At 40.1% G+C, this 13,212-nt stretch overlaps 2 protein-coding genes across 2 annotated transcripts; one reads left to right on the forward strand and one right to left on the reverse strand.

The window, feature by feature from the left end:
- Positions 1-637: 637 nt before the first annotated feature.
- Positions 638-7,958, forward strand: pdlim1 (PDZ and LIM domain 1 (elfin)). Its single transcript, XM_038738010.1, has 7 exons — positions 638-865; positions 2,342-2,493; positions 3,009-3,093; positions 4,249-4,433; positions 5,990-6,138; positions 6,402-6,519; positions 7,307-7,958. The coding sequence occupies exons 1-7, from the start codon at positions 773-775 to the stop codon at positions 7,491-7,493; spliced, it is 969 nt and encodes a 322-aa protein (XP_038593938.1). The 5' UTR covers positions 638-772; the 3' UTR covers positions 7,494-7,958.
- neurog3 (neurogenin 3) lies at positions 7,865-9,281 on the reverse strand. Its single transcript, XM_038738011.1, has one exon. The coding sequence runs from the start codon at positions 9,058-9,060 to the stop codon at positions 8,386-8,388; it is 675 nt and encodes a 224-aa protein (XP_038593939.1). The 5' UTR covers positions 9,061-9,281; the 3' UTR covers positions 7,865-8,385.
- Between the last annotated feature and the right edge of the window lie 3,931 nt (positions 9,282-13,212).

The following is a 13,212-nucleotide window of genomic DNA, read 5'->3' on the forward strand; positions in this document are numbered from 1 at the left end:
GTACTCAGTGGTAAATAGTGGATTTGTTGGGGACTCTTTTGCAGATTGATACACATTAGATGCATATTTACAGCAGCAGGACAATTCATGTGAGACTGACTCAAAAAACAAAACAAACTACAGTTCCTATGTTTATTGTATTGAGGGAACATGTCACGCAGTGATCTACTGTTCAGTTTTCGTTCCTACCCTCACCTATGGTCATGAAGGCTGGGTCATGACCGAAAGACCTAGATCATGCAGTTACAAGCGGCCGAAATGGGTTTTCTCAGGAGGGTGGCTGGTGGAAGCTCTTGAAGATGGATGGATGGATGTCACCCAGTGTAACTGATACAGTATATGTTTTATTATTTTTGGCACAGCTTTATTGGACCTTAGCCTATAAGTAGCCTAGATTTGTTGATTTTGGTCTTTTAAGAAAAATATATTTTATTAAAGTACGCCAATTTCTGACTGTGACCATGACAACATCTTTCCCCATCCCTGGAAGCTTGGTCAGCTTCCCCCACACACATTACGGAGTGATCCATTTTCACAATACACGATCTTTGTGCTCTACTCATCAGCGTGGAAACTTCAAAATCTATTCGTCCAACTGTAACCTGAGGGTCCTCCCCCTCCTCTAATGCTGCGGAGCTGGAGCCAGGCAGGGACTTTTGACTATCGACCACTGCACATGTCATATGCAGTAGGAAGAGAGTTGGTGGTCTGAGCCAGATCTTTAAGCACATTAACAGTCGACCCTGGTTTAAAAATAAAAAAACATTTTGTTATGCCTCTCCGGGTGGTCGTGCAGGGCCCTGGACCCTGGGGGTTCAGGCTGGTTGGGGGAAAGGACTTCGAGCAGCCACTGACTATTTCCCGGGTAAGTTTATGTTTTGTGTTAGCTGCTGCATTGTAACTCAGTGTAACCACACTTGGGCTTGTCCCGACAAAACCTGCACCTCTCGTTGTTTCCTCTCTACTTTACTGAGAGACCGGCTGGTAGAAACCTAGTTAACGTGAGCTAGTTTTAACAGAAGGCTAACTTCACAGGCTACACAGATATCTCTAATGTAGCTAGCGTCAGCTAACTTGTCGTTATCAGTATTGGATGTTGTTTTTGGGTTTCTTGTACTTTCTGCTAACTTTTTGTCCAGTGGTTCACTCCTCTGTGTTTTAATGTGTGTTTTTTTTAATGTAACTGTAAACTTTAGTGTAACGTTACAGGTTTAACAAAACTTTCCCGAAATATACCACACTGTCCTAACGTTATCTCTCTGCGTCCTAACTTCAAATTAAAAGCATAACGTAACATAGAAGGCGAAAATCCAAACTGTAATTTACTGTTATTTAGTCATCCCTGAGTGTCGATGAAATCCTAAGCAACTATTTGAGTTAGCTGACAGCTTTTGAAGCACATTCTGTTGCTTTGTAACAGCATGCTATACATAAATGCAAAGCCTTATTATTACGTGCTTTGCAGTGTAACAGTAATGAAACAGAATATGACTCTCCTCTGTGTACTTTGGCTGAGTTGAGGCTCCTGTTCCTGTTGTAAATGTTGTGGCAGTGGTATGTCCACCCCACCCGTGGAAAAGTGATTAGGAATTCCTAGACCGTGCCAGAGTCTCTCTCTCTGCTTCAAACCTTTATCTTCTTATAAAGTGTCTACCATGGAGCGGCCCTCAGCCTGAAACACCTCTCTGCAAGTGGCTTTCCTTGTGCTGACTGTAAATAATGAAAGGTGTGTGAAGGTCAAAGTTAAACAATATGCCAGCAGAATTAAGCAGATCAGAAAAGACTGTAAGATTATATCTTGCTTACATACTGTGTTTCCCACATTCCAAGTAATTTTATACCTATGTGGTTATTTTTTGAAAGAATCTTGCTGAAAGTACAGCCTACATATTTATATTTGATTCCAGCAGAGAGCTTTGCCTCTGCAGTGGAGCTGCAACAAGTAATCGATTAGTTGTCAACTATTAAGTTAATCACAAACTATTTTGATAATCAAATATTTGGTATGAGTCATTTTTTAAGAAGTCAAAATTCCAGCTTCTTAAATGTGAATGTTTTCTGGTTTCTTTGCTCCTATATGACAGTAAACCGAATATCTTTTGAGTTGTGGACAAAACAAGACATTTGAGGATGTCCTTTTGGGCATTTTCTGACATTTTATAGGCCAATCTGTCAATTAATTGAGAAAACAAGTGACAGATTAATCAACAATGTAAATGATCATTACTTCCAGCCCTACTCTGCAGGCTCTTAATAAATCTTAAAAATGTGTAGTATGTACAGTCCAAAAGGTTGCTGTTTTATATTTTATTTTTTATCAATTATGTTTCCTGTGTTGTAGGTCACCCCTGGGAGTAAAGCCGCCCAGGCCAACCTAAGTATCGGAGACATGATCTTGGCTATCGACGGAGAACCGACAGAGAACATGACTCACTTGGAAGCTCAGAACAAGATCAAGGGGTGCATAGAGGAGATGGTGCTCTCCATAGACAGGTAGGATGTAGCAACATGCAGCAGTCTTGATCTGCATAGCCGTGGGCCTGAAAAACACTGAGTAATAGGAGACAGCTCAGCCACAATCCAGGTGTTTTGGGGAGTGACGTTATGTGTATGAAATGATTTTTAAAGGCGAGTCTGTCTTTTCTTTCACTGAAACCTTTTGTTCGAGAAGTGTGTGTGTGTGTTGTAATTCTGTGTCCTGTCGGTGCATTACATCATACCTTTGTGGCAGCGGATGATCTCAAGCAGTGTGGATGTTGAAATGGACAACAAGCAGCTTGAAGCAAATATGTTTGTTGAAGTTAAGAGGGAATGTATTGAAAGCAGGGTGGGGTAAACAAATGAATATACCTGCAAGGTATAGAGATACAATATCATTTTCATGTGCAGCTATGCAGGAAAAATTGTGAAAGGGGAAAAACCCAATATGTTTACCATTTTTATTTTGTGCTTTCAGGATTTTAGCAACAATATTTATGAAGTCTTCTTGTCCCTCCTCTGTCCTGCAGGTCAGAAACTAAATTATGGTCACCGCTTTCATCTGAGGAAGGGAGGACACATCCGTACAAGATGAATCTTGCATCAGAGCCACGGGTGTGTGTCTGCTGTCTCAGTATCAAAGCTGGATGTTTAAAATGACTCCCCCCTCATTTAGATTTGAAATCGGGAAATCCCATTCACAGGTAGCCATACAGTTTCTGGAAGCCTGCAAGTTCCTTTCCCACTACGCCCCCACAAAGGCTTATGGTCTATTTTTCTTTTTTTTTTCTTTGTTTAATACTGCCAACGATGAAGTCATTGTTTACTTCCCAACAGGAGGTTTCCTAGGAGACGGTAATTTATCAGCCAAGCTCTGACGCAAGCCTCAGTTCCTGCCCGCTGAGTGGAAAGTTGAGGCCAAAGTGTGAATTCATGTAGGAAACGGTGTGATGTGTCCCAACCTCTGTGTGTTTCACAAGTCACAGATGTGCATTTTTCTCACCCACACACGTTTCAAGCGCTTGTGTGGCGTCTGTCACTTTGATTTCGCTTCACTGTTTTATTATTTTAAACCATTGCTTCATACCTTTTAGGCTATTATAACATCGCTCAGTGCTACAGTTGTGTGTTCAGTTTCTTTGTGTAAGTTTACTTGCTCGCAGAGACTCTGGGGTATTCTGCAATTTAAATGACTGATGCTTGAAGCATGAGCTATATTTTGAGGCATTTCCGTGTTCCCACTGTGAAGCATGAGCTACATTTGGTGGTATTTATGTGCCCACTTTGATGGCATGCCAGCGACATGATGTGTTTGTCTTTCAAGGCCGTTAGGTTTAGCTATAATTAAGGCATAATCTACAGTCATACATTATCCTGCTAAATTATGTGTGACTTTGAGTCAAACTAGGAGCAGCAGTTAAAGAAGCAAATTAGTCTGTTTTGATGTTTTCAGTTGAACAGTTTACCAAGCCACAGTTTTTTAAAGTCTGCAGTTGCAACATTATTGAATTCATCGTTGAAAATGCTAGAGGTTGGGTGTTTTCAAATATTGAGTAATGTTAATAATATCACAATGTTGACTGCATGTTTGTGCAAGTGTGTAAAGAATTTGATTTGAAAATAAGATGAGTTCATCTGAAGGCTTCAAAAGTTGTGACAACCATTTCATAACTAAGAGGTTATGCATGATTCAGACAGAGTGCCAGTTCTTTCACAAAAATCTGATACGTGCACTCACCACCTGTTGCTTGGTTCCTCACAATTTTGCAGGAGGTGAAACCCATAGGCTCGACCCACAACAGGAGCGCCCTGCCGTTTTCTGGTTTTGGCCCCAAAGTTGTGACCAACCAGTACAACAACCCCTCTGGTCTCTACTCTTCAGAGAACATCAAGAGCTTCAACTCCGCTGTGGACGAAGTTCAAACCATGGCTGCTGTTAATGAGCCCAACAACAAGTAAGATAAGTCTGAGATGACACCACTTTAGCCCCGTCCAAATTGAGACTGGAGCCCAAGGGGGTCATGATTTAGTCAACGCAGAACCCAAAGCAAATGCATTACCATTGATGTCCTTTGCCAAAGCTGTAAAAGCATTGCTTGAGTTTAAAAGGGTCTCTGTGGAAGTTCGATTGCAGAGAGGTTGGAGCTGGGTCAATCAAATAATAATTTTGACTCACCTCATCAATATCTAATACTGACAATATTTTATGTTTGATTATTGTTTTTTTAATAATAAAAAATAATAGATATTTTTTTATAATAATATTTAAATGTTAGATGAGTAATATATTGCCTCACAAAGGCAGCCCAGACGGTGTCCTTTGGTGACTTTGGTCTGACAGGGCTCTACAGGAATTGGGTTGGCTTGGGTTTGGGGCGTTGTCACCAACTATGGACCAAAACTTGACCCAGTTATTCTGAACAGATTTCCTATTTTGAGTTCAGTGAATAGTGTCTCTGTATGACCATATTAACAATGGCATAATTATCTGTATCCATCATGAAAACGTGTGTAAGGTGTCAGTTGTAAAGTGTGGGTAGCACTCACACAGCAGGGCCAGCAGTTTATGCACGGAGTTTCCAGAAAATGTACTATATCAACATATACTGTATATCGATAGTGTAATATAAAATATATGAATACATACCATTTTTATACATCACCTTTAAATCAGATTGTTTACACGCTTTGGCTTAATAATACATATAGCACACTTGTTGTTGGGTACTACTCATGTTTTCACGGTTCATTACACAACATAATTTATTAGTACGTTTTATGTTTAACACACATTTTTATTGTACATACTCCTTCAGGAAGAACATTTGATTCAAAAAGCACCATTAAAACTTTAACCAGAGTAACAAAGAGTACCGATGTTTAATTTTAAAAGAAAGCAACGCAGTGCATCTAAGAATCAATTATTTCATTGATAGAACAACACTCCCAGTAGATTTATGATTAGTTCTCTTAGCAAAAATTGAGCTTGCAAGATTTAGGCTAGCTCCCAAAATGCTGGGTACAAATCAACGTTAGTAATTTGGATCCTTCTAAACAGAAGCAATTTTATTTTTAGTCAACAATGAAGGTGTCTGAGACCAAGACAAGTGCAGTGTTTCCCACAGAACTGTGGTGGCAGCTTTCTTATTATTAATTATTACATGCATGCATAGACCGAACAAAAGGTGCTCCACTGCTTATACTTACCACTGCTTTATATTTATTGCTAATATTGCCAGGTATTTTGTGATCAATTAATAACAGAACAATCCAGTATAAAGGCTACAGCTCCATTGCTTCACGCTGTGTATACACAGTAAAGAAGAGAAATCTGCTTTCTCACCGTCCTTGCTTCTACATCTCTGTTTGCTTCTCTTGGACTTGAAACGCTGTCAATGTCTCAACATCAGGGATGATAAAAACAAAAGTTGTTGTCACCTGAGAAGGTTTTGACATTTATGCATCCTGTGACTCCTGCGGACATATTGAAATGTACAAACTTGCTTTGTAGAGCTCCGTCAGATCCATCGCAGACAGGCAAGCGGCCGCCTGTAGTGGCAGATTCAGAGGTTTACAAGATGCTACAGGAGAACCAAGAGTCTGATGAGCCTCCTCGACAATCTGCTTCATTCAAAGTGCTTCAGGAGATTCTTGAGACAGGTACGAATCCTGGTTATTACTCACAGCTTCCTCAAAGGTAATCAAGAATTTCTCTTTTACAGTGTATGACTTTGGGGCACACACTTTCAGTTTTAATTAGAAAACAGATATATTTGTTTTTTCTGTTTCTTTGGTTTCATTCCTGGTTACTTATTGCTTAAAATGACAAAGTTCCAATGACGAGAAATACTATAGATGTGTGTACAACCAGTGGAACCTCAGAAAGCGTGTTAAGATTGTTTATCTCTGTTTGATGTTTATAGGCGACTCTGATAAACCGTCAGGATTCAGGAGTGTGAAAGCACCTTCAACAAAGATTGGGTCATCAGTGGGGAACATAGACAAGTTACCCACCTGTGACAAATGTGGATCCGGGATTGTGTAAGTATTTTATGATTCCTCAATACTGTTTTACAGCTCTGAGGAAGTGCACCAGAGCCAATAATGGCCCCAATGTTATTATGGGCCCCAGTGTTGTTGTCTCTGTTTGGAGTTTGTCTCCACCTTGTGGCTGAATTTAGTTAAGACCACAGGACAATTGTGTCACCTGTTTTCCTGAAGTCCTGTTGCTGCTGTTGCCTTTCAGTTAGCTCATATTCATGGATTTCACCCAAAACATATTCTATACATGTTTTACATTTGAGTGGAGTTTTCTGTTTTAGATCAGGATCCCTAAAAAACTGTTAGTTTCTTGTGACGATCATTTCATTCTTTGTAGAGTTTGTGCCATTTTTGAAACGTATGAAAATTAACTTTGTTTCTGCATCTTGAACTGTTTGCATCAATGGCATGAAGCACCTGATGTAGCAAGAAAAATATTGTATATCAGCCGTGGTTTAGGTTATGACTTATTTATATATTCAGTGTTGGGCCTCACTAATGCTCTTATGGCTGAATGGGAGTAAATCCCTGCGGCCAGGTTCAGACATTTTTGTTGAAAAACTTCCCAGAAGAGTGGAGGCTGTAATGGCAGCAGGTGGATGTCCAGTCTTTTTGGAATGAGTTTACCAATGACACATGGATGTAATGTTCAGGTGTCCAAATATTTTTAGCCGTGTAGTTCCTAACTGTTCACAGCTCACATACCATCGAAAACCAATCAAAATCATTTAAATCCAGTTCATGAATTTTGTGTTAATCAAGTTTAATGTGATCTTTTTATCTTCAGGGGGATGGTGGTAAAGCTGAGGGACAAGTTCCGTCACCCCGAGTGCTACACCTGTACAGACTGCGACATCAACCTAAAACAGAAGGGACATTTCTTTGTGGAGGACCAGATTTATTGTGAGAAGCACGCACGCGAGCGAGTGACTCCGCCTGAGGGCTACGACGTGGTCACTGTCTTCCCTAAGTAGAGCGCTCACTGAGCTCCGCCTCGGACTGCACGCCACAATGGGACACCACGACATAATCCAAGACATCGCAACATTTAGCTCGCTACTCCTAAGACTTTAAAATGGTCTTCTCTTGCATTATGCTTCAGGACAGTAAAGAACCACATCTTTGAAAGTGTTTATTTGCACATTAACTTTGGCTTCTACGAAAGGAAAAGTGATGAATACTCTTAAAATGACGGCATTCATTTTTTTCCCTCCATAAAATTCTGTTTCCATTGCATTGAATGATGGTCAGTTAGTTTAAGTAGTATTTGTCTTTGTATGTTGATTACGTTCTTTTGAATTATGGAAACAATGGTAAGCCGGACAACTTTTCCCTCCAAGGGACACGTTTTCTACAGTTTTATTAAATAAATAGACTTGCTTTTATGCAGCAAAACCACATTTGAATATCTCTACCAAATAAATGTTATCTTTGAACCAGTTCTGTTTTCCTAAATCATTGATTGTGCTTCATGGTCTTTCATCAAAACTGTTTAACATTGCTTTGCAAAAACAGAGTGAAACAGTAGTCATGAAATCATTTTCTAAAACAAAGAAGTTTCGAAAGTACCTCTTAAGCAGTCATTTTGAACAGATTCAGTTTTGTGACTCTGTTTAAGTGCTTCTAAAGAATATATTTACACTGAAGGCAGAAAATGCTGCTCTGCTCTGTATGGGCACGTGTGTTTCATGGCAAATTAGGATCCCAATCGATGACACCTGCTCTGACATCACTGATCACTGCGTCTGAAGGTGCAACATGACTAAAAGTTTTTCACCTCATAGAGAGCGGCAGCACTTTTGTGTTTTCTGTGAGTTATGGGCAGCCATTGCGAGTTCCTCACAAAAAGATGGAAGTCAAGAAAAGTCAACGGTGCCAAGTGTTTTTGAGATCACTTTCACCACAGAATGACTTGAAATAAATGGTAACGGGGATAACACTGGATTGGCCGCTTGATAAAATCTTACAGTTCATTTCATGAGCGCGTGTGTAACAGTTTCTTGGGTCAAAGTCAGCTGAGGTCATATAACCAGACTCTGCAGGTGATGCCGAGTCCCACTCCGCAGACAGAACACTCGCTGGGCTGCTGAGATCAGATCCCACAGGTACGTAATCCGGCGTGTGTCCGTGTTGGTCGGCCATGCGCAGAGTCTCGGTCAGAGCCCAGATGTAGTTGTGGGCAAAGCGCAGAGTTTCGATTTTTGTCAGCTTCGCGTCTTCGGGCAGTGCCGGCAGGATGCTCCTCAGCGCGTCCAGAGCGGAGTTCAGGTTGTGCATCCGGTGGCGCTCCCTGTCGTTTGCCTTCATCCTGCGCCTGCCCCGCTGTCCACACTTCTCACGTCTGGTTTTGTGTTTTAGATTTTCCATTGAGAAGGCTTCCCCTCTGATAATAGTCAGTGGTTTTCGAGGCAAATTTTCACCGGAGTCATCTGAAGTGTCTCCAGCTTCCTTCATTGGGCTGCGAACAGAAAACCGGCTGAGCGTCCCTGCCTCTCTGGATGTGTGCAGGTCATTGGGGGCGCACCGTAATTTAGGAGACATCCTGTGCAATTTAAGGTTAAATGTAATCAAAACTCTGATGCATAGCCACAAAAGCAAAAGAGCATGTATCACTGTTTTCCAAGACAAGGGAACAATGTTTTAAAGAGTCATCCTAAACGTCTGTCTTTTTTTTTTATAGAATGAGTTCACTTTTGTACATTCAGGTTTTTAATTCTTTAGAAGATTTAAGTGATAAAATGAGACAGAATAAGCTTTTAACTGAACCACTATCTGGAAACATCAAATAACATAAAAAAAATTTGAGATGGGTGAATATATTTGCACTTACTTGACAGGTGATGCTTGGATGAAGAGACAGCCAGTCGTCCTCGCAAATCCACTCTTGTAGCTGGAGGCGGCTGATACTATATGTGCAGCTGACAGTGAGGGATGGATGAGCATCTCTGTTATTTTTATATGGCCTTTATCTTATCTTTTTGCATGGTGGACTCCTGAATCAACAGCGCCTGTCAAGTGGCCAATCAGCTTCCAGGCAGCGCGTCCTTCACCCCCCACTCCGTCCCAACCCCCCTCCTCTCTCATTATCCGCAGTGCCCTATTTCTTTGTGTATTCTTTGTCATTTTTTTCAATCAGACACGTGTGTGGAAAAGTGCCATATATGTATGCCAGGTTAACAATGAAAAAACTGAGATCAAACTTGATATTTCCTGGAGAGCGAATATCAACCATCAACTCCCAAAAGTCTACCTGGAAGCAATATTATTAAAATCAGGGAGCTGCTGGTTCTGAGCCGATTCTTTGGGGGTAACTGTTCACACACTGTTCATTATGTAGTATTAACATCTTGTTTGTCATCCAGTAATTTCTGCATCTCACTGAGCCAACGCTAGACGTCTTCGTAGAAAACCCTACCGGGAGCTTTGCTTTGTCTTGGGTTTCAGTTTCTGATGCACAACTGTAGAGATTCTCACTCAGACTCCAAGCTGGACTGTATTTTGGACATTAAAATTGCAGCCGGAGTGCAGGAGCTGGAGTTTTCCGTGCATAAATGAAAAGGTGCTGTTGCTGACATAAACTAAAGAAATATATAATTATGTGATATAAATATGTATCTTCTTTTTACGCACATACATTCATCCACAACCAACCTCTAGAAGAATGATGTGGCACGGGAGTGTAGATGGTAAGTGTGAGTTTGCTATTGCAGACATTATCAAATCTCTATGGAGATTCTAGGATACTTCTAATGCCACATTTTACGCACTCAAAATATTGGCACATGCTATACATTGTGGTCATGGTAACATGGCGAACTGGCTTCTAAACTCAACTTCAAGTACACCACAGTAGTAAAAAACTGAGGTAAAAAAAACAGCATCTCCGCAATCATTTTCAAATAAGTTCTTTATTGCTAAGTATGCAGTTGCGTATTTGATTGTGCGCAAAGCCTGGTTAACTTGGCATAAAATTAAGCTGCTGCAAGTTGGCCCTTACTTGAGTGTTTCCAAACGTTATTTTAAAAAGTAACATATCTCCCTGTTTAGCTTAACCAATTCTGATCTATATTTAAAAAATGTCATTTTTAATGCCACATATATTTGGACAAACATTTACTTAATGCGTTAGAGCGCAAATCTCCGGTAAATTGACAAAGACAATTACGCATGGGGCCACCGAACAAAGAGTATTTGAGACGGTGAAACCTGTTGCGTGAACTGATAGTACAAAGGGTCTTCTTGTGTGTCAGAACAATAAAAGCTGGATTTCTTCTGTAATGTGAGCCTATAAGTGTGCGCTATGACATCTCCAAAAACATATCCACTATCGCCACAACTCAATGGCGCGTAACATTTTTATAATATATCTTTACTTTTAGAAGTTAAAGATTAGTCAAATATGTCAACAATATGCAGACACGTTTCAGCTCTGGCAAGGGGGAGAGGGGGAGTTTGGCAGAGCTCAAACATGATTTTCTATTGCCAACAAAGGATCACAAAAAGCTCCCCTTAACTTTCTGTCTAAATATGTGTTTTGGGAACAATCTGATAACCATATGCTTTCAATAAACTGGACAAATACACTAGTGAGATACGAGATGGTGCCTCGCTGTTATAAAAGGCACGAAAAGTCTAAAGTAAACTGCATATTACCACTTTACAAATAATCATTGATGCCAAATCCATATTTGGAAATTATGGACAGGTGTGGGTTTGAAGTTGTCAGTCTCTCTCCTTGATTTTTTATCAGTGTGCTGTAGTGTCCTGCTTGTTATGCAAAGTATAGGCAAACATAAGCGCCCAGTTGCTGTGGAAATAGCAGATATCGGAGCAGACTTGGTACGAAAAGTGATTTAACAATATTTAACAATAAACTGAGCAAGCTCCAGAGCAGGTGATACCTGCCTGATGCTCCTGATTAATACTTCCTGTACTACTTCACTTTACGGTCTCTTATGCTTATTTATAAAACTGAATCTATTGATTATTATTTTAGCAAACAGAGGTACCAGGTGGGGCTTTATTTCGTGTGCAGCTTTTTGTTTGAAGGACGTTTTGAGGGAGGCAATCAAAGTCCAACAACTCGCTGACCAGATTGTTGTCATCCCAAACTAGCAGCGAAGCCATTCAATGTGCCCCCCCTCCTCTTCTTCTGTCTGGCAAAGAGCTGCCGGGAGAGAAAAAAAGAAAAAGGAAACTTCTTCAAGAAAGGAAAACATCTTACAAACATTTAATTGCAACACAGATGCCATATGTACACCTCTTGTGAACCCCCTCAACAATGTGACTGGCTTTTAAAAAGTATGGAGTGCGCCTTTGGAGACGTATGCGCTTTTGGAGAGGTGCGCGCGTCGTGACCAGAATGACCCTGAACACACTTTACACAAGAAGTAATTCACTTTTAATGTGCTTTGGAGTTTCCTTTCACAAGCAATGCTTTGTACCTCTCACCTCATCTTTTGAAGACAGTGTACACCAATTACGGTGGAATAGCTGCCCTATGGAGACAGTTTGTCTTTCTGTAAAGATAGACATTTTGTGCACGAATAGGGCTGTGGCTGCAAGTTGCATCCTTTCTCCCCTTAACCCAATAATGAATGATTTTTTTCTTTCTTCTGATAGGTTGTTTATAATGCCACACCTTGTGTTCATTAGTGGCTTTTTGTGAATTTAAAGAATAGACGTGGGTTAAATCATCAGAAGAAATGTAACATTAAGGCTGTGTCTGTTTATAAATGTATCATTTAGCCATTTAAGATTTGCATATTGACTTTTCTATAATAAAAAAAGATCAAATGATAGGTCTTTCTTGTAGGGCTTTTCTTTTGAAAGTAGTAAAATCCAGTAATTCTGTGATAACTGTGGCCCTATCCGAAGGAATATTTGTTATACATTAAATATCTTATTTCATATTTTAGTATTCTGCAATGCCATCGAGTCATAAATAAATATTAGTTCAACTGACTGGTAAGGATACTTTATCGGGTCCCTTTAAATGGTGGACCTAGCCATTTTCTCTCTTAGATCACAATTAAAAGTGAAATTAACAGAATTAATTGTTCGAGAAAGGCAGCCCACTCTGCAGTGTGATAGCAATTGCATCACAAACAATTACAATAACCCCTAAATGTACATCTTTAAAGAGAATTAAAAATGTATCTACTAAAGTCTTTCATTTTTTCAAATATGCAAAAGGCGCTCAGTGGTTCAGTGACGAAAACATTAAGTTCAAACCGTGCAGGGCAATTTAACCACTGTGGATTTCAAACTACACAACACACCTGTTTGTATATGGGATAATAATGTGCAGCATGCCACGTAGCCAGCCAACCTGCGCACCACTTTTTGCACAGTTATTGTTTCAAACATGTTGGTGCATCCGTATTACATCAAAAATCGTTATTTGAGTAAAACAAAAGTTCCTTAGTTTTTCTTTGTATATTGCCATATTACCAGTCCAGCTGCAGCATTAATATTTTTTTTAAATTAAAATAAAAGCATAAAATAAAATAAAACATTCCCCATCAAAAGAACAGAACCTATCTCATGTAGAAATGAGGTTTGTATCTGCAGCATGTGTCTCCGTCACATTGTTGTTGGATGTATAATTGCAGTGCCAGTGCTTGGCTGCTCTGAGGCGCTGTTTGCCCTCCTAAACAAGATCGTCTGACACATATCTGCTGTCACTGCAAC

Source organism: Micropterus salmoides, unplaced genomic scaffold, assembly GCF_014851395.1.
Source record: "Micropterus salmoides isolate LMB-PRFRI ecotype aquatic unplaced genomic scaffold, ASM1485139v1 Ms_hic_scaffold_22, whole genome shotgun sequence".
Taxonomy (NCBI): domain Eukaryota; kingdom Metazoa; phylum Chordata; class Actinopteri; order Centrarchiformes; family Centrarchidae; genus Micropterus; species Micropterus salmoides.